Consider the following 21,092-nt stretch of genomic DNA (forward strand, 5'->3'; position numbering starts at 1 on the left):
GCAAAGATAATTAAAGTAATATTATTTATGATAGCAGTCATTAATAAATAGTGGAGGAATTAATAAACAACAATTCTGCAATGAAATAGCACTGACATGTTAGTGTGTTTTTTCTGGGAGGAATATAGATGGCTTGTGTACCTCTCCACTTTTTCACAATGAGCAGATAATACTTTCACAACAGATACTTATTTTTAAAAATCAGATCCATGGCATTAGAACTGTATTTCTTTAAATGCCCACCATGATCTGCCTAAAACCACCTAATACAATGTCGTTGTAGCATTGGTAAGTTTGGAAAAATTCAGTTAAATTGTATTGTTGGTAGGGTTTTTTAACTTATTTGTAAGCTAACCTAAATCTGCTTCATTGCATAGTTTCAAAGGAGCTTCCCTTAAGAGATTTATTAATTACAAAGGGAAAAATAGCAACTTTGTGCTGGAGAAGCCACCTTAACCAAGTGATAAGATATAACACTGTGTGCTCCCTTGTATGAGATAAGATATAACACTGTGTGCTCCCTTGTATGAGATAGGACAGTGGTCGGCAAAATACCGACTTCTGCGCATGGGCCATGAAGTTTCAATCGCACTGTACGTGCGCTCCCGCACGTGGTATTTTGTGGAAGAGCCACACTCAAGGGGCCAAAGAGCCACATGTGGCTCACGAGCCACAGTTTGCCAACCACTGAGATAGGAGAATTAGTGAGAGAATGTCTGCAGAATACTCGGACATCCCTGTTTCAATTTGAGTTCCCACAAATGTAAAGTGATGTGGAGAAAGGCTAGGTGACTTGCCTGAGTTTTCACAGCTGGTTTGTGGCCAAAGTCCATGAATCCTGATTCCTGACTTGGTGTTATGTTTACTACCACATTAGTAGTATATAGACCTTATTCACATACCTATGCAGTTTAATATACTCCAACAAGAAGGCAGTGGCTCTGAGCTTACATAAATATAAGAGGGATGACCTAGATGAGAAAGAATCGATAATTGGGCGAGAAAGAGGATGACCAGAAAGATGAGCAATGAAGTTACTAACAGACTCTTGTGACTTGCCTGAAGGCCTTTCCTTTATTTTTTATTAAGTTCTGTATTTTCTCTTTTTAGCTCTTTCAAGGTTAATATAAATTCTGTTCTTACTCAATAACACCTGATTCTTTTATTATCTTTCTCCCTAGAAACCTTGTAAATGCTTTATTGTAAAAATCTCATTCCTTTTTTGTGCCACCCTTATGAGAAGAGAGAGAATTTATGTCTATGTTATAGAATACCTAGTAGTTGTTAACTCTCAAATTTTGATCACAATATCACTCAATATTAAACTCAATAAAAATACTTTACTAAAATGTCTATAGAGATGTCTACTTTTCAGAGTACATTATAACAATTTTATTTCATTTTACCTGTATTTTATTTTAAAAAGGAATAAACTAAGGCTAAAAAAAAAAAAAAAACTACCCTATTATATGTCTTTAAAGGCAGATCTAAAAATCTGTCTCCTGATGGAAAATTCAATATTCTTCCACTATGGTCTGTTGTAATTACTCATTGTTAAGTCTGTTGTTCATGTGTATATTTTTAAATTGTTATAATAGAGAGAAGAAAAAGCAAGAAGAAAGTTCTCCAAAATATCCAGAAAAAGGCATGTTTCAAGATGGTCATACTCTTCTGGAAAAAGAAAAAATGGCAAAAGAAAGAAAGAAGAAACTGAAAGAGTTCTTAATCCAAACTTACAAGGAAAATCACCAGGTGGGAATTGTAATGTTTCTTTACTCCGCATTCTGTAGCATAAATGACAAAAGCTCCATCAGAGATGGGATAAAGTAACACTAAGCCCAACTAAGCCGATTTTTTTTTATGCTAAACAGATTTGATGGTGGCTTTTTAGACTGACAGTCAAGAAGTCATAAGAATTCAGATATAAAACAACGAGTTTGGTCAGAGTTTTGGCTTTAGGAATAAAGAGGGAAGTGTGGTAGGAGGAAATGTTAAGAATTGGGATTAACATTTTGAGAAAGATTGGCAAAGTCTCTTAGATGCTGTGTCCTTCCTGAGACTGACAGAGTGGGTGTGACCTCCTGCAGTAACAGGTCAGATTTCTGAAAGAAAGTAGGAAGCAAATGAGTACCCAGTGAGAAACATAAGGCAATAGTGCCATGATATATTACCCAACCAGTGAGAGATGAATAAGATATGTGTTCCCAATAAGATTAATTTTTAAACTTTATTGGGGAAGTCCACTATACAAGAAGAAATAATAATGTATGTTTTAGATAAAAGTGCTAGGTATGAATTTTAGACACACAAGAATTTTACAAATGTAGTGCCCTGTTAAAACAGATTACTCAATTTCAGAAGGACCAGCCAGTGTATGTAAACATGAGATTGTGAATGAATTATCTCCACTTTGTCACAGATTCTGCTTGATTTGAACCTATACTTTATTATTACAGTTTTTATTTTTAAATAATCTTAGACATACAGAATAGCTGCAAAAACGGGTACACAGAGTTCCTGAATACCCTTCACCCAGCTTTCCCCAATATTAATATCTTGCATAAGCATAGTATAATGATCAAAACTAGGAAATTAACATTGGTATGATACCATTAAATACCATTAACTAAAGATAGCTTCTACTAGAGACCCGATGCATGGATTCATGCACCAATGGGATCCCTCGGCCTGGCCTACAGGGATTGGGCCAAAACCAGCTCTCCAACATCTCCCAAAGGGTCCCGGATTGCTAGAGGGTGCAGGCCATAGCCGAGAGACCCCACCAGTGCACTATCGGGGCTGGGGAGGGACCTTGGGAGGGTTCCAGAGTGTGTCCAGCCCATCTCGCCCAGTCCCGATCAGCTGGACCCCAGCAGCAAACTAACCTACCAGTCGGAGCATCTGCCCCCTAGAGGTCAATGTGTGTCATAGTGACTGGTCGAAGAAATGGTCAATTAGCATATTAGGCTTTTATTATATAGGATTAGAATGTCACCTGTTTTTTTGTTCTAGGACTCAGTCCATAATTTCATGTTGCTTTAGTTGTTATGTCCATAGTCTCCTCCCAGTTCCTATCTTTCCTTATCTTTTATGATCTTGACATTTTTGAAGAGTACTAGTCAGGCATATTGTAGAATGTCTCCCAATTTGGGTTTTCTGATGTTTTCTTCTGCTTAGATTGAGATTATGCATTTTTGGTAAGAATACTACAAGAAGTGAGGTTCTGCCCATCGCAGCACATCATATTGGGGGTACATAACATTAATATGTCTTATTATTGCTGATGTTAACCTTGATCACTTAAGATTGTGTCTGATGGGTTTCCCCACTGTAAAGTTACTATTTTCCCTTTGTAACCCATAAATGTCTTAGAGGAGACATGGTGAAATTATGCAACTATCCTGCTTATTCTAAACTTTCACCTATTAATTTTAGCATCCATTGGTGGATCTTGCCTGTAACAATTATATAATGTGATATTTGTATAATGAAAATTTTGTATTTCCCTCATTTCTTCTCCATTTATTAATTGAAATTCTTCTAGAAGGAAAAACTACCTCTTCTTCCCCAGTTATTTATTTATTCATTTATTCAATAATTTGTCTGTATCAATATAGACTCATGGGTATTTATTTTATTCTGTGGGTTATAACCTAATATTTTTGTTGTTTACTTTCTTACTCAAATTGTTCTAACTTTGGCCATTACGAAATGTTTCAAGTTGACTCTTTTGCCCTTTCAAAACCCATCTTTTGGGGGTACTTCCTTTCTGTCTATCACCACAAGATGTTTTAGGCTAATCTTGTTTTTCCCTGCCCTAACCCTGGAATCAACCACTTCTACATCGAACCTGGTTCCTTTTATTGGAGAATAATATTTAGAAACCAAGATCATGGAACTAGGTATGTTCACTGCTCCTGGAGTGTCATTGTCTCTAGGTCCTCCCCTCTCGGCAGACATAATTGGGAAATATGTGTATGTATACAAACCCACACGTGCACACACATTTTATTTATTTCTGTGGCTGTCAGTATGCATATTAAAATCCATGAGTTCACACTGGTGCCTCCAAGTCCAGTGCAACACACAGGGTCATACTGTCCTTCCCCCTTCCTTATTTGCAACTTATTTCTGTATCTATCTGTGTATCCTATATAATAAAAGGCTAATATGCAAATTGACCAAATAGCGGAATGACCGGTCACTATGATGTGCACTGACCACCAGGGGTAGACACTCAATGCAGGCACTGTCCCCTGGTGGTCAGTGTGCTCCCACAGGGGGAGCGCCACTCAGCCAGAAGCCCTGAGCTGGGCTCACAGCTGGCAAGCGCAGTGGCAGTGGCAGGAGCCTCTCCCACCTCTGCCGCAGCGCTAAGCATGTCCTGGAGAGGGCCTAAGCCGTCAGTCGGACATCCCTCAAGGGCTCTCATACTGCGAGAGGGCGCAGTCAGGACTGAGGGACCGCCCCCGAGTGCACAAATTTCATGCACCAGGCCTCTAGTATACAATAAAATAACTTCAATCCTAACCCAGCACCACAGGTTTTAGCATAGCCTTTCCTTCTTGCTTATCTAGAAGTTCTTTATCTGACAGTGAATAACCTGAAGCTTATTATCTAAATATATTTACTTACTTATTTAATCTTAGTATATTATAAAGTAGTTTTAGAATACCTAACCCATGTAACTATGGAAATAAATTGACTGAGTAGAGTATAATATTTATGCCATTATTTTTGTTTTTAGCCTTGTTAGCCAAATTATTGTTTTCCAGAGTTACTTAGGTCCTCCTTCCCTTTCAGTGTGATGATTGTTAGTGAACCTCTAATTTAGATTTCCCCAGTGCATATGGGTGTATCTGAGACATGGGGAAAACCTACCACAATGCTTGTCAGGCTTTTACATTGACTTGGCTGGAGATCTGATGGTCCTCAGGTAAATGCCATTGGATTAGCAGGCCCTCTGGGCTCATTCTCTTGGTCCCAGCCCACATTCCTAGCCTATTCCAAAGGAGCCTGGAGCTGCCCTTGGGTAATGAAACTTGGATACTCAGCAGCCTAAATATGGCCACAGGATAAAAAGGGGCAAGATGCCTAGCTGCCTTGCAGCGAGCAGCTAAATAACAGGAAGCTCCTGTCAGCACCCTCAGAATGGGTCACTGGCACAAACCCAGCAGCTGCCGCTGTAGAGTATTTGCAAGAAGACTTTAAAGAATATGTTTTAAAGAGTTGCTCTAGTTTGGGTTCCATTAATTTCTGTACTTTTTGTGCTTTGGCTCTGGATTGTATTTGCTCCCCAAACAAACTCCTTTTTTTTAAGATTTTATTTTTTTATATGTTTTTTAAATTGATTTCAGAAAGAGGAAAGGAGAGGGAGAGAGAGAGATAGAAACATCAATAATGAGAGAGAATCATTGATCAGCTTCCTCCTGAATGCCCCCTTCTGGGGATTGAGCCCACAACCCAGGTATGTACCTTGACCAGGAATGAACCGTGACCCCGTAGTTCATAAGTTGACACTCAACTACTGAGCCACACCGGCCAGGCAACACCCCAAACAATCTCTTAATATCACATTTGGAGCATGTTATTTAATAGGAGACTTTCTGAGAGAAACAGAGCAGGCTCTCATTAAAACACAAGTTCAGGTGCAGCACTATTCATGCACCTTTCCCACACATTTCATTTCTAAGCCTCATTGTTTTATGAAAAAAATCTATAGATTTTTTTATAGAAATTTTTTACTTCTAGCCTATCCTATTTTTTCTTTGATCTTACAGTGAAATCTCTTGGGGAGATTCAGCAATTCACATGTCATTGCTAATTAGCAGAAACAACACAAGGGATTATGAAGTTCTTACACCATTTGGAAAACAGCCTTCTTAATTTTGCACCCTATTCTGAAATACATTTCATGTGTTCTTAATAAGATAAAAAGTCTACAATCTTTCCTACTTGTGAAAGTTGAAAAGAACAATGAAAGATGGGTTGACACTAACCTAAATCTTTATTCTATGGGGAACCAAAATTGCTTTTTGGTTGGGTTTTTCTGTTAGACAGTCATTGTTAATGTTATGTTGTGGCATTGTGCCTTCGAGAAGGTTACCCCAAACTAAACCAAGGAAGCATGGGTATGTATGGGGAAAAAAGCCTGGATTTTTTTTTCTGACAAGGTGGTGAGAACTGTAGTTAAGTACCTCGTTTATATAGCATGATTTCTTCCCAAAGATCTTAGTTTTATCAGGACTGCCTACACACTACTGAAGCAAAACAATTTCTGAACTGAAACATAGCAACCATCCTCTCAGCAATGTTGTCTGTTTGGGGAAGGAAATGAAGGAAAAGCCTCTTTGGAAATAAAACTACCGAAAAGAGAAATGTCAGGCACACAAGAAATATATTGGGAGTTGTGTAAAGCTATCCTCTAAGTTTATTGCCAAGGACCATGTTGGTATACATATAGCCAACTCTCTGGACAACTTCCAAGTAAAATTCTAAGATTGGTAAGGAGGTTGTTTGTTTTGTTATTATATTCTTCCTTACCCTCATCCAACAAATAACCCAGGTTTCTTATTCTCTCAGAAGGGACAGTGAGGGCCAATTTACACATTGCACTAGTGTTTTGTTTTTCAAACATGAAGCCTTTTTTGATCTCACAGATTCCATTCATGTATATATGATTTTTTTTTCTTTTAAAAAAACTAATTAAATTTTGCTTTGAAATTTTAAGAAAAGAACCTTTGGCACAAATAAAGTTCATCCTCTAAATTTTTACAGTGTAGAATATCCCTTTCCCTAAACACTAGACATTTCAGGTGAATATATTTATAAGGATCTTGAGACCAATATGGGTGAGGAACAAATGACATCATATCATTGTCTTATTGTTGGAATACTGTAGAGGTGAATTGAGCATTTGTCTAATATATTCTGAGGTAAGCTGTACTTTTGGCAGTGTGTGTGTGTGTGTGTGTGTATGTGTGTGTGTCTGGGTGTAGGGGGGAGTGGGCAGGGAGTGGGGACTCATAGAGGCGGGGAAGAAGGTCTAGAAAGGGAAGAAAGGAAAGGAAAGAGAAGGTGATGAGGAGCAGTAAGTCTTCCTTCCCTCTTAAGAACATGGTCCAGGCCATGTGGGGAAAGGAGCCTTACCTGAATGGCTGGTGATAGCTGTGTTACGGTCATTCTTCTTTAAAAGATCCCAGAGAGCCTTACTGGCTACGAATTTACTGTATGGCAAGACTAAGCAATTGCGCTCTGAATTCTACTAGAGTGAAGCAGAATTAGCTCATTACAGCAGTATTATTGATTGAAACTTCTTAACAAAAGTAAGAAGAATTTACAAAATGCCCTTTTGTTAGCAATACATATCGATGCTTTTATGGGTGAAATGATATAATGTCTGATGTCTGGGATTTATTTTTAAATACTCCAAAAAAAAAAAAGTAGGGAGAGGAGAGATGAAACAAGATTAGCACAGTGTTAATAATTCTTTTTTTTATTTTTATTAAATATACTGGGATGACATTGGTTAATGGGATGATAATTCTTGAAGCTGAGTGAAGGGTTTAATTCTTCTGTTCTATATTCGGATGTGTTTGTTAAATTTTTATAATTAGCATTTTTTAAGTTTAAAAAAGAAAGGAAATAAAAAATACAGATGTAAAAATCAGCATCACATCTTCCAGCATATAACAAGGATGTAGCTTTTTGTCGAGAGCCAACAGACAAAGGTAGCATTTCACACAGCAACGGTTGTCAAGTTTAGGCCTCCAGATTTCTGCGTAGAACTCAACAGCATGTCAAGTCTTGGCACTGTGTATTTTCCCTAATGTGTTTAGTTATAGGAGCACATGTATATGGCTGAGCGTAGGAGACACAATGATTTCCTCTGTTTTCTTTTGAAAATTACAAAAATCAGGTGTAGGGTGCTTCGCAAGGTACCACTTTTCAGTGCTGCTCCTTCCTGGGGCATTTATTTTGCCAATATCCTCCTCTCTCCAACCCCAGACACTTCATATGTCTGTGGCGTCTTTCACCCAGCTACAGTAATCCACAAAAGGAAAAAAGAAGTTGTGGATCGCTTCCTTGTATAGCAATAGAGTGTCTGTTCTTTTTGGCCTGGGAGCAGCAAGGAGTCAGGGCCCAGGAGAGAGGATAGCTTGGTTCCTAATACTCGAGTCTTGGCCAACTCCCCTAGACCACTAGTTGCACCGCAGTTAGTTCCATTAAGTAGAAATAAATTGTAAACTTGTTGACATTTTTGTCCTCTTTACAATTCATTGTTTAGTTTTCCATAGCAGAGAATTCTAATGCAATTATCACTGAGCTTTCTGACACAAGGGAAGTAGCTGAGGAATTTTGATGAGTTACCCACTTCATTAATCAGAACAAGCATCTCTAGTGACAGGGTTAAAATTACAATGAAGATTAGATAGCAAATTGCTGTTCCACCCAATGTCAATCACTCCCAGTGACAGTGGTGTGATTACACTTCAGGGGAGAGCCTTCTTGCCAACACAAGGAGGGCAACTTGAGTGCAGGTAATAAATTTGGCAGGGCGAACTATCATTTCTTCTCTTGAGCAGAATCCTTAATGACTAAATGATGTCTTATAGCAGACTTTGAGAGGAGAAAAGCATTTCACTTAAAATGCTTCTAAATTTCATTTTGTATTTTATTTTCGAAATTATTATAGATATGTACTTGGGAACAGTCTTTCCCACAGTGATTTCCAGTATTTTATTGACCTGTATGAAGCCTTATTTATCACCACAACTATGTAAAGAGATGTGGAAGTTAGTAAAAGAATGCATTACTATGCAGGGGTAGGCAAAAGTAGTTTTAAAGTTGTAAGTATATGAAACATGGAGTTTATTCTTGCATTATTATTTATTTGTTAATTGTTATATTATTTATTATTATTATTATTAACCTGCTTTTGCCCATCCCTGTATTTGAAAATCTGTCAGAAATAAAAACATGGTGCAGAGAAAACTGAAGCTAGTAAGAATGGAGAGAGGTCAGACTGGTTGTCCAGCTAGTTAAAACATTAAGTTCTGTCTTCAACAAAGTATATATCTCTTCCAACACAATTGTGGTTTTAAATACTAGTTCTGTTTCAAAGAGCTAAGACAGAAAACACTATTAAAGTTCTAGAGTGTAGAACCAAAGAGGAGAAACTGACCTGGGAGAGCAGGAACTTATAATAGAAAGGATGTAGATCATGACTATGGATGCGTGCCGCTTCTCATCCCTTCTGAATCAGAGTGCTTGCATCTCCCAGAGGAGACAAAGAGTATTTTCCTTTCCCAAATGTTTTCCTTTAAGCAATTTGTGGGGCTCCTGTTTGCCTGAATAATGTTTGCTGTAAGTCAAGAATAACCAATTAGCTATTCTTCATTCATACTTTTATTTTTTTACTAAAATTTTAATGGGATTGCATTTTTTAGTAGGCAGGTTAAAAACTAATAGCAAGCTGCCCGGCTGGTGTTGCTCAGTGGTTGAGCATCCTATGAACCAGGAAGTCACAGTTCGATTCCCAGTCCGGGCATATGCCCGGGCTGTGGGCTCAATCCCCAGTAGGGGGCGTGCAGCCAATCAACAATTCTCTCTCCTCTTTGATGTTTCTATCTCTCTCTCCCTCTCCCTTCCTCTCTGAAATCAATAAAAAAAACAATAGCAACCTGATGTTAAGAAAGCTGCCATTTGACACAACATGGATGGGTCTTGAGAATATCAGGCAAAGTGAATTAAGTTAGACAGAAAAAGTTAGGAACCATATGATTTCACTCATATGTGGAATATAAAACTGAAAGCAACAAATGAACAAACAAAATAAACAAAAACTCATAGACGCAGATAACAGTATGGTTGTTACCAGAGGAGAAGTACATGGGTGGGGGGTAGTAAAGAATAAAGGGGTTCAAATATATGGTGATTTGACTTTGGTTGGTAGGCACCCAGTGCAATATACGGATGTTGTATCATTGAATTGTACACTTCAAACCTATACAATCTTATTAACCAATGTTACTCAATAAGAAAGGGAGGGACAACATTAGCCCTCAGGACAAAAAAGAAGTCTGTCACTTTCCTGCTATTAACTTCTGTTTAGTGAAACGGAATTATAGACCTTTAAAACTGATCATTTTGCTATCTAAATCTACACTTAAGTATTTTAAAAGAAATAGATTGACTGTGGAATTCATTCTTTTAAATTCAGATATGTTCTAGCCCTAACCGGTTTGGCTCAGTGCATAGAGCGCTGGCCTGCGGACTCAAGGGTCCCGGGTTGGTTCTGGTCAAGGGCATGTACCTTGGTTGTGGGCAATGTTTCTAACCCTCTATCTCTCTCCCTTCCTCTCTATAAAAAAATCAATAAAATATATATATATTTTAAATTTAGACGTTCTAGCAGTGCTTTTCTAACCCTAGTAAGTTATATATCAAGTTCTTTCTCTTTCAGCATTAAGAAGGGGAAAAAAAAAAGCAAGGAACATGCCTTCCTTGTGAGGAGAGACTTTTTGTCTAAGAGAGTAAGGTGGTCAAGGATGCCAGAGTGTTTCCATGTTAGCCATAGGTGTACCACTAACTCTTTACTTTGTGAATTTAGTCATTAGCCCTTCTCTATTTGAAGTTCAGCTTGGTAAGGTAAAGTATAATGATATCTGCAGTCTCCATTTTGTAGTGATGGTCTACGAATTAATAAAATAGGACATGTAGGGTACTTTGAACTTAGAGAGAAAAGGTATGTAGAAATCTAAGAAGGAAACTATTAGTAAATAGTATTATTGTCAAAGTGGATTATGTTTGTGCTATTTCATCATTAGACATATTCTAGGAGATAACAATAGTCATTCAAGAGGAATCTCTTAAATGAATCTCATAAGTAAAGGATATTTTCTTTTGACTATGGCACACAAGGGAACATTTTTTCATGATGTATTTTGTGGGATAAACAGATGTAATGCAAAAAGCATAACTCCTCCACCTGGCAGCTGTTTTTCTTCCTTGTTATGACTTAAGGATGTTTTATATTCAGCAAATCTCTCTTCTGCTGTTTCTCTCTTCTTCCACCTTCTCTCCCTCCTTCTACCGAATCTGAGATAAAGGTTCAGAAAATGTGCCCTCATTTGTCATAATAGAAGGGGAACAAGGGTTTATTAAAGTTTTCCCTGGTTCTCCTGATGGGAAATAAAGATTTTGTATTTTGTCTAAATGGGAATATGACTGGTTTTCTATGTAGAAAATATTTCTGGCCAAGTGGCTACTCCCTATGTTATCGATCTTTTAATTTATTCTCTCTCCCTATGACACCTCAAAATCTCTATCTTAAGCAACTTTGTTCAGAGTTTCCAATTTCCAAATTCAAACACAGTGGTGTGCTTACTAAATGTTGAAATAGTGAAAGATTAGTATTTTTATAAAGAAAGAAGCAGTAAATCGGGTTGACCCTGGGAGGGCTACCAAGTTCTTGCTGCTGGACATCAGGCATCCCTCAGACCTCCCACAGAGGCACCTCCTATGAGGTTGCTTTCCATTTAGTGCTCCCCATACTTGGTAACGCTCCCAGACTTGCCATTCCCATTTATGGAGCCGGGGTCTTTCCTTCCAGAGGCTCCCAGTCTAGTGCAAACCAGTGATCAGGTGATTGTAATGCACTGTGTTGAGTGTCTTGACTGAAGAAAGCATAGATTGCTCTGGAAGGGCACTGACATTTGGGGAGACTGGTGGGTAATAGGAGGGCTCCCTACGGGAGGTGACTCCTGAAGTACTCAGGTAGGGAGAGGAGAGAAGGGGAGGGAGAAATTAGGATGACCATAGATAGAAAAGTGTGAAACAGTATGGTTAGTGTAAGGCCAAGAGATGAAAGTAATTTGATGTACCAGGAACATAAAGTTTGCTGTGAAAGTAGAAGATATAGACAAGGACTAGATCTCAGAGAATTTTCTTAGACAAGGGCCATTAGCACTTCTCTAGGGCATCCTTAGGGTCAGCAGACCTTGTCTGATTATTGTCACATGCATACAGTGGGAGATTGCAGGCAGCCTGAGTGTCTAGTCTCTCTAGGCCTGCTCCACCAAGGCCCTAACATAGTTAGGGGTCACCCAGCTCAAGCTACTGTTTTTAGTTGTCTTGTTCCCAGGGACCAGAGAACCCACTCCATCCTTATGAGACCTCCCATGTTCATTCATGCAGGACATCAGCAGAATTAGTAACAGGGATGAATTAAATGGTTGGTATTGTAAATTCCAAGAGAGCCTGGCACAGGAGATCCTGTTGTAAGCAGGTCTTTCAAGCCTCTCAAACAAACCCTTTGTCTTAGACCTTAAATGTGACTGTTACTCCAGCTCCCCATAGAACTGGTGCCTTACAAGGAGGATGAAGTTTTAGTTTAAGTCATGAGACTGAGAGTGCCTGTTGCATGACTTGAATATTTCTTGTCATTATTAGCCATAAAGTAATTGTGTCTGCTCTGTTCCCCTTCTGTTAACACAACAGTTGCTAATTTTGTTAGAAAAAGTGTGAGGCAGAAATCTGAGGAGAGGGCTCTATTTTAGAAACACTAGTGCTGATCAGTGGTGATTTTACAAATGTTTCCAATTGTAGTGTCAAAAGCGCTATTTCTCTGCCTGGCACAAGCTGATTCTTGACCACAGGATTAAGCTGGGGAAAGCTGGGACTCTCTCCGACTGGAAGTTTCAACTGAAGGTCCTGAAGGCCTGGAGAGACTACACGAGATCTCGGAGGCTGGAGCGGGAGACACAAGCCATGGAGCGTGAGCTCAGGGAAGAAAACAGGTACCATTATTTACCATGAAAGCCCTTCTAGTGCATTTATCTAGGACAACTTTCCTCTTGATGAATCCAGAAATGAATTCTCAAACTCTGTTCACTGGAATCATCTCACCTGCTTATAAAATGTGCTAACAATTGTTTTCTGTTGCATCCCATACTAGAAAAATCTAACTGAAAAGTATAAGCAGAAAAATCTATAATAATAAAAGTGTAATATGCTAATTATACCGGACAGGCAAACGACCTTCCGGACATCATTCAGGATGTCTTTCTGGACGAAGCCATGGTGGTGGGGGCCGAGGAGAGTACGGTTAGGGGTGATCAGGCAGGCAGGCAGGTGAGCGGTTAGGAGCCAGTGGTCCTGGATTGTGAGGGTGCAGGCCAGCCTGAGGGACACCCCCCCATGCATGAATTTCATGCACCAGGCCTCTAGTTACTTAATAAAAATATATTAATGTGCATGCTTTCCTTTTTTAAAGGAAGCAGGTATCATGCTTTTTCCCTTGTCCTCAGATGTAGCAACATTTCACTTGGACTGTTTTACAATTCAGAAGACAGAGCTTGGTTTATATACCAGTAATTCACATTGGTAGAAATCACTATCTGCACATAGAATATTAATTAGGGACACAGAGAACCTCCATCTGGGAGGACAGACCTGCCAAAAATGATTCCTCCCATTCCCCCATCTATTGTTCTTCATCTTGTATAGAGGTTTTGACACCTTTTTTAATCAACTTCCCCTTATTCTTGTGAATGACAAAATTTGTCTTCAAGTAAAACTTTCTTTGCTCCATCATCTTAAATACATTCTGTTCTTTTCATTTCCAAGTTTAACTTTCCATTCTTGAACCAAAATCATATATGTAGAAGGAACAATTTGTTGATTTGGGAGAGGGCAGTTCATATTTTTATATTTGCTCACTTCTCTACCAACAACCCTGTTATTCATTCAGGGTGAAAAACTAAAGGGATGATATATGAAAGCATTGGGCATTGTTATGCAGAAGGAATGACACCCCCTGGAGTTGTACAACCATATGACAACATTAGGCCCTGGGAAGGATCTGAAGGAGACTGATGCATGGCTCCTTGTCCTCAAAGAACTCACTATTTTGTGGGGAAAACAAGATCTAGAAACAGTAGAGCTGTTGAATAGCATTATAAACTGTGTAAAGCATCCCCTCTGATAAGACCTTAGCAGAGGGAAGTGTCGCTGTAACTAAGGAGACTCTGTACTACAGAGTGCCAGGAAAGGTTTTATCAAGAAGATGGGTCATGAGCTGGCCTCTGCACTGTAAGTAGGATGCTCCTAAATGGAAATGGGGAGACAAGGTGATGGCATGGAGTGTAGCCATTCATATTGGCTGGCGATCATCAAGCATGTGGTTGTAAAGTTCATCAACTTGCAAAAGGCCTTGAATGCCAGGACAAGGAGTTTAAATATATATTTTTTGTAAATAGAGGTAAATTCTTGAAGGTTTTTAAGCAAGGGGGGGGGGCTAATCAATTTTACTTTCTACAGTATGCTATAGAAAATTTTCATTAAAAAAAGTCAACATAGAGAACTCTTTCATAATTCATTTCTAAATTCTCAGGACCTAGTGATTGATATAAGGGATTAAGTCTGAAATAGGAATAGCTGGAAATGGATTTGTTGGATAAAGAAGGGAAACTGGGGGTGTTATAAAAGGGAAGCAACATGAGTAAGGGCATAAAGGAGTAGAAACTGAGACGTTAAAGTTAAAAGTGGCTTGTGAAGTTTACATGCCAGAAGACACCTGTAGAAAAAAAATCTAAAGAACTTGAGAGTCCATTGCAATTAAACTGTTTAAATATAAACAGTTTATAATGTGCCAATTTTTATTAAGATCTCATAATGTGCCAATTTTTATTAAGATCTCAGAACTTTTTGTCTCATATCTGTGAATTATTTTCAGGTGTCTCTTTTTAAATGTTCGGAATGGGTACTACTTTTTTGTTTTAATTCTATATGTTAAAAAGCCATTACACACCTACTCATACTCACACACTTGCATAGACACACATACACAAACATTCCATTAAACACATTCATAAGATACTACCTTTTTAAAAAAAAATGGAAGAGAGAAAATATTTAACTTATAATAATTTTTTACTACAAAACTTTAGAGCAAAAATATCGTAGAGCAGGAAGGCACCTGAACACTTGTCTAATCCAGCCCCTCATTTTACAGATGGTAAAAGTAAGGCCCAGAGAGGGTAAATAATTCTTTCAAGGTCATGAAGTTAAGAGTAGCTTCTCCAGGACTAGATCCTGGTCTTTTTGATTCAGAGTCAGATGCTTTTTTCTATACCACACAGCTCCATGTTAAGAAGCTTCCAGGTGACGCTTCCCTACGACAACCATGTTTTTTTCAACTATACCGTAATTCACTTAAGGTGGTTGCAGATGAAAAATAAGAGAAGTAATTAACAAATGACAAGTCATGCTGAAATATGTGAGAAGAAAGGATCTATTAGACACAAACGGTACTTTGTGCTGCTTTCCTAAAAATCCCTGGCTCTGTGCATCTTGTTTTTTGTTCTAGAAATTGGTTTAGGATATTTAGGTGGGTGATTTTGCTCAAAGAAGGTTGGGATATTAAAGGTGGAGTAAAAAACTCAAAGGTAGCTGCTGCAAGCAGAACCCAAGAAATGTCAGTGGGATCGAGGGTGTCGGGTAGTCCCCACTTTCAGCATTCTTTTGGGCAATCATTTGTGGAGTACCTCTGTTAGCATGTTATATTGCCCTTCCCTCCATGCACTCCTGGGTATCCAGAAACTGAATGGCATCTGAAGCTGATAAACGTCCTGATATGTCTGTCAGAGAGGCAGGAGGACAGACTTGCACTGTCTGGCTCATGTTAAAGCTCTATAACAGAACTGTATTGTCTTCCACGTTTTCCCTGGGGGCTACCTGGTGCATTATTGAAAACATTAGCTTTTTCCATTCCTATTACTGCTGAAGCTGCTCATCCCAAATGCAGCTGTTAGTGGCACTGCTGTTTTTATGTTCTGCATCAGATCTCGGCACACAAGCAGATCACTAGTATGTGGTTACTGATTTGTCATTTCTCACTTCCTTCTTTTTCTTTTCTTTTTTTAAATATATTTTATTGATTTTTTTTTTACAGAGAGGAAGGGAGAGGGATAGAGAGTTAGAAACATCAATGAGAGAGAAACATCGATCAGCTGCTTCCTGCACACTCCCTACTGGGGATGTGCCCGCAACCAAGAATCAAACCTGGGACCCTTGAGTCCACAGGCTGATGCTCCATCCACTGAGCCAAGGCGGTTAGGGCTCCTTCTTTTTCTTTATTTTGTTTATATTTTTCTCATCACCATTTATCTCCCCTATATCTTCCTCCACCTCCACCTACCTCCTGCCCCAGAATCACTACACCGGTGTCTGTGTTCATGAGCTCATTCTTTTTTAAAATTCAAGACATTCCTTCAATACCTAGAAATGTCCTAAGATAGTGTTATTACCTTACATGAGAATTTGTTCTACATAGGATAGGCAGCATAGACTTTTTTTTAAGGGTGACATTACTTAGAGGAGGAATCTGAAGCTTAGAAACTTTCAGTCACTTGCCCAGTGTTCTGTTAGTGTTCTGACTTCCTGGTTCTATAATATGCACCAACCACTAGGTATCATTTGAGTTGTTGGTTCTAAGCATCATGGTTCAGATTTAAATTCCTCTTTAAACCTTTTATATTTTATATTCTTAGGTCTTTAGAGGTGGCCTTTATCTGCATGCAGTTATATAATTGTGATGCTCAGTTTATATGATCTTGCCACAAATTCCCTGATTTCATCTTGGCAGCATACTGGGACAGGATGTTTTCCATAGGGGAACTCTGTCTTTCATTCAGTGATTATCTGTAGCCTGTGTCTGATACGATTTCTTTAGCTTAACATTCCTAAGTAAATCACATCTGATTGAGCTTTTAAGTGATTTTTCACTTTCAGAAATATTTGTTTTCTGTGTCATCTTTTTAAAAGTATAGAAATTGGCTTGTCTGGAATATTGTCACTGCTGAAGTGAACTGCAAGGGCACAGGAGTAGACCCAGCCTTGACTCTGGACCCCTGGCTTCCACATCGACCCACAAACACAGATATCTTAAATAGATCTTCACACCACCTGCAAAACCATTATAGAGTAGGCTCTAAGCCCTATAGTAAACATGCATTTTTGGCACCTATTTTCTTATTGTTTGAGTTTTTGTTATACTTCAAATATGTTCTTCTTTTTGCCTTTTGATAGTGTCCAAATAATCTTTTCCCTGACAGTCAAAATCTCAGTTTTGTTTTGGCTTGTTTATGCTGTAAAAACATGAAATTAACACTTCAGGTAAATTTCACACTCCTCCTTTCTGAGCAGATTGTTGTAAATCAAATTTCACATTAATCAGAGCAATGTACATTCTCCTGTGAAATTTGATGATTTTCACTTAATTATGTAAAGTTCTGTAGGGTTTTTGGAGCTTTGTTTTTCTTTGTGTGTGTTTTTTTAAATATATTTTTATTGATTTCAGAGAGAAAGGGAGAGGGAGAAAGAGATAGAAACATCAATGAGGAGAGAGAATCATGATCAGCTGCCTCCTGCACGCCCCCTACTGGGGATTGAGCCAGCAACCCCAGCATGTGCCCTGACCCGGAATTGAACCATGACCTCCTGGTTCATAGGTCAATGCTTCACCACTGTGTCTCATGGGCCAGGTTGGAGCTTTGTTCTTACCTGTGTTGCTATCTTATTTATTATTCTTGTGTCCTCTAAACTTTTTATTTCAAGCTTATTTCATCTCATATTAGATACTTTATTTCCATCAGAGTATAATAAAATACAAATACTTATTACCACCTATATTGTACTTTCATTATAAAATCTATCAATCACTAAGTATTTATTGAATAACAATTCAATTATTTAATTCATTAGAAAGAAGCAATTAAATATAATAAAAAATGCTCTTTGCAGAGTTGCTATTAGTGTTTATCCTGCACTGCATCATTTCGATCAACTTTACTCTCATTAATTTGTTGTTTCATTCAACTCCTCTGACATAGGCTAAAGTCTGTGACTCTAAAGTAGTCTTTTTCAAACTAAGGGCCTTAACTCTTTAGTGGGTCCTGAAATCAAGCTCAAGATGAGCTATGTCTCTTTAAAAGAAATAGAACATATTAGAACAGAAATATCTGAGTGCATCTCTGATAACACGGTAAATATTGTTTGGTGAAACTTGTTTCAGTTATATATAGTTTTGTCTCATACATGCACACATAAACTTGCATATTGAATCACAGTGTAACGTTTTTTTCTTACTGTAGGTGTTGGTCAAAAAGATTTCAAAGTCACTTAAATATTTAAGAACCGTAGAAAGGTTCTCCTGACACGTTGACTTAAGAACTTTATGATTTTTTTGTTATGACCCCAGAAAGTCCATGAGGAGAGTTAAACATTATGTTTATTTAACAGAAATGGATATGCATACAGTGTTATAGAGAACTTATTTGATTCCCCTTTACAAGATAAAATCAAGTAGGTAGCTATCCAATATTAGGTTTTAAACTTCAAAGCTGATCCCTGATGCGACTAAGTTCCAAGCTCTATACCTCACTTCTTCGGGGACAGTAAGCATCCACTTAGAGATGGAGCTCAGAAAACCCAGGCTTGCATTCTCAATGGCCGCTCCAAGGTGTCTCCTAATGGAGAGTCCCTTTGGGGAGGGCATGTAGCTGGTACTTCCTACCTCCACTCAGTCAGTTCCCCTAATGTTCATGACGTTTCCAGGAGCTCTTCGGTAGGAAGAGAATGAACCTGAATCCCTACTAGCCTGGGAGGGAGCTCCATGAGAGCAGTGCCTGTCTTTGCCTTTCACACGTGTCTAGTCTTTAGCAATTATCTTCACAGGGCGGTCCTTCAATCATTTAGTTAAAGGGTCTGTGAGTCCTTTTCAGATCATCATTCCCTGGCCAAGTAAGTCCTCCCTTCCCAGATCTACCTTCTTAGTTTCATGTTGACACTTATAAGTCTTATACTTAATTGTTGACAATTCACTAAAGTTTTGTTCCTTTCCCTTCCTCCCAAATTTCTGTCTTCCTTAGGTTTCCTAAATAGCTGGATATCTCCCTCATCTTTTAAAAAGTACTTACTTATATACCTATTATTTTTGCTCCTTCCCCTCCAAAAGCTCTCAGAAGCTATTTTATGGTAATCAAAAAATGTAATGTGTCTTTGTGACATGATAGAACAGAATAGTCACTCTTTCTTCTGAGGTAATGTCTTGAAGTGCCAATGCCTGCCATGAGCAGACCCTTTACACCAGGGAATTTTATAAACCAGTTCCTTTTAGCTGAAATGGAAGGATAAGGTGGAGCTAAGTGGAGCATTTCTGGGACTCCTCTGGACTTGTGTTTCATTTATATCACCAAGTAACAAGCTGTAAATGGCTTATCCTTTTTAATGGAAGTGCTTTGTTGCTTAGAAAACAACAACTGGCCGCTGAGTATAACAGGAAGCACGTTCTCCAGCACCACTTTACAGAATGGCAGCATTGGCATCACCAAAAGCAAGTTCTCCGCCACCACTTTACAGAATGGCAGCATTGGCATCGTGCAGAGATCCTAAAGAAAGAGCTGGCTCTAACAAAGGAGGAAACAAGGAAGAAAATGGGTGAGCTGTTGAAGGCAGCATCACTAGGAAAACTCAGTGCAGCTGGGTCAGTAGGCACCAGTCTGCTCAAGAAGGCAACAGCCACGGTGGAGCCACCTACAGGAGAGGTACTTTGCTTTTCTTTTGCTTAGTCTTCCTGCTTATTAATCAGTTGCATTTGATCTTTGCACTTGGGTAGCTTGGGCTATGTTAGCCATTGTCAGGTTGCCTTGCCTAGGCTATCTAAAAGATGAGCTGCTGTAATGCACAAAGGTTAACTTTCAATCAGTGTTCATTTTTTTGAACTGTGTCCTCTTTTTATAATCACACTAGAGGCCTGGTGCACAAAAATTTGTGCACTGGCAGGGGGGTGTCCCTCAGCCCCACTTGTGCCCTCTCACAGTCTGGGACCCCTCGGGGGATAATGACCTGCTGGCTTAGGCCTGCTTCCGGGTGGCAGAGGGCAGGCCCAATCCCTAAGTGCCTGCCCCACAGCCCCTGGTCGGGCTCAGAGCAGGGCCGATTGGGGAGTTGGGGCGCCACCCCCTGTCATGCACAGAGCAGGGCGGATCAGGAGGTTGCAGCGCTGCCGCCCCCTGTCACGCTCAGGGCAGGGCTGATGGGGAGTGGGGGTTGTGGCGCCACCTCCTGTCACACACAGAGCCGGCTGATCAGGGGGTTGGGGCACTGCCCCCTGTCATGCACAGAGCAGGGCCAATGGGGGGTAGGGGATTTGGGGCGCCACCTCCTGTCACACACAGAGCTGGTGGATCTGGGGGTTGGGACGCTGCCCCCTGTCAGGAACAGAGCAGGACCGATGGGGGGGGCTGGGGCACCGCCTCCTGTCACGCACAGAGCAGGGCTGATCTGGGGGTTGCGGCGCCACCCCCGTCATGTTGCTCCAGGGGCAGGGAGGCCTCATGGCTCCGCTGATCCCAGTGCTGGGAGGCCTCGCGGCTCCGCTGATCCTGGTGCTGGGAGGCCTCGTGGCTCCTCTGATCTCAGTGCCGGGAGGCCTCGCGGCTCCGCTGATCCAGGGGCGGTGAGGCCTCACTGCTCCCGGCTTCGGGGCTGTTTGGCTTCACTCCACCGCTTGGAGCCTGTGTATGCAAATTAACCGCCATCTTTGTTGGTGGTTAATTTGCATATTTCCCTGATTAGCCAATGGGAAGCGTAGCGGAGGTACTGTTAATTATCCTTTTTGTCTTTTATTAGATAGGACTAGAGGCCTGGTGCATGAAATTCCTGCACAGCGGGGAGGCAGGGGAGGAGTCCCTCAGCCCAGCCTGCACCCTCTCCAATCCTGGATCCTTAGAACATCCCTCTTGCAATCCAGGATCGCTGGCTCCTAACCACTCACCTGCCTGCCTGCCTGATCACCCTTAACCATTCTGCCTACATGCCTGATCACCCCTAGCCACCTTTGCCTGCCTGCCTGATAGCCACTAACAGCCTCTGCCTGCCTGCCTGATCGCCCCTAACCACTCTCCCCTGCTGGCCTGATAGCCCCTAACTGCCTCTGTCTTAGCCCCTACCACCGTGGCTTTGTCCAGAAGGATGTCCGGAAGATGTCTGGTTTATCCAGTCTAATTAGCATATTGCCCTTTTATTAG

General features: G+C 40.0%; 1 protein-coding gene across 2 annotated transcripts in view; it reads left to right on the plus strand.

Moving 5' to 3' along the window:
- CCDC191 (coiled-coil domain containing 191) overlaps positions 1-21,092 on the plus strand; it is a 74,170-nt gene that overhangs the window by 21,914 nt on the left and 31,164 nt on the right. For both annotated transcript variants that reach the window (XM_006773595.2, XM_015570392.1), the window contains 3 exons: positions 1,599-1,752; positions 12,610-12,800; positions 19,313-19,607. In XM_006773595.2, the coding sequence (XP_006773658.1) occupies positions 1,599-1,752; positions 12,610-12,800; positions 19,313-19,607 (640 nt within the window). The remainder of the gene's footprint in view (positions 1-1,598; positions 1,753-12,609; positions 12,801-19,312; positions 19,608-21,092) is intronic.

The sequence above is a fragment of the Myotis davidii genome, unplaced genomic scaffold (genome assembly GCF_000327345.1).
Source record: "Myotis davidii unplaced genomic scaffold, ASM32734v1 scaffold201, whole genome shotgun sequence".
In the NCBI taxonomy this organism is placed as follows: domain Eukaryota; kingdom Metazoa; phylum Chordata; class Mammalia; order Chiroptera; family Vespertilionidae; genus Myotis; species Myotis davidii.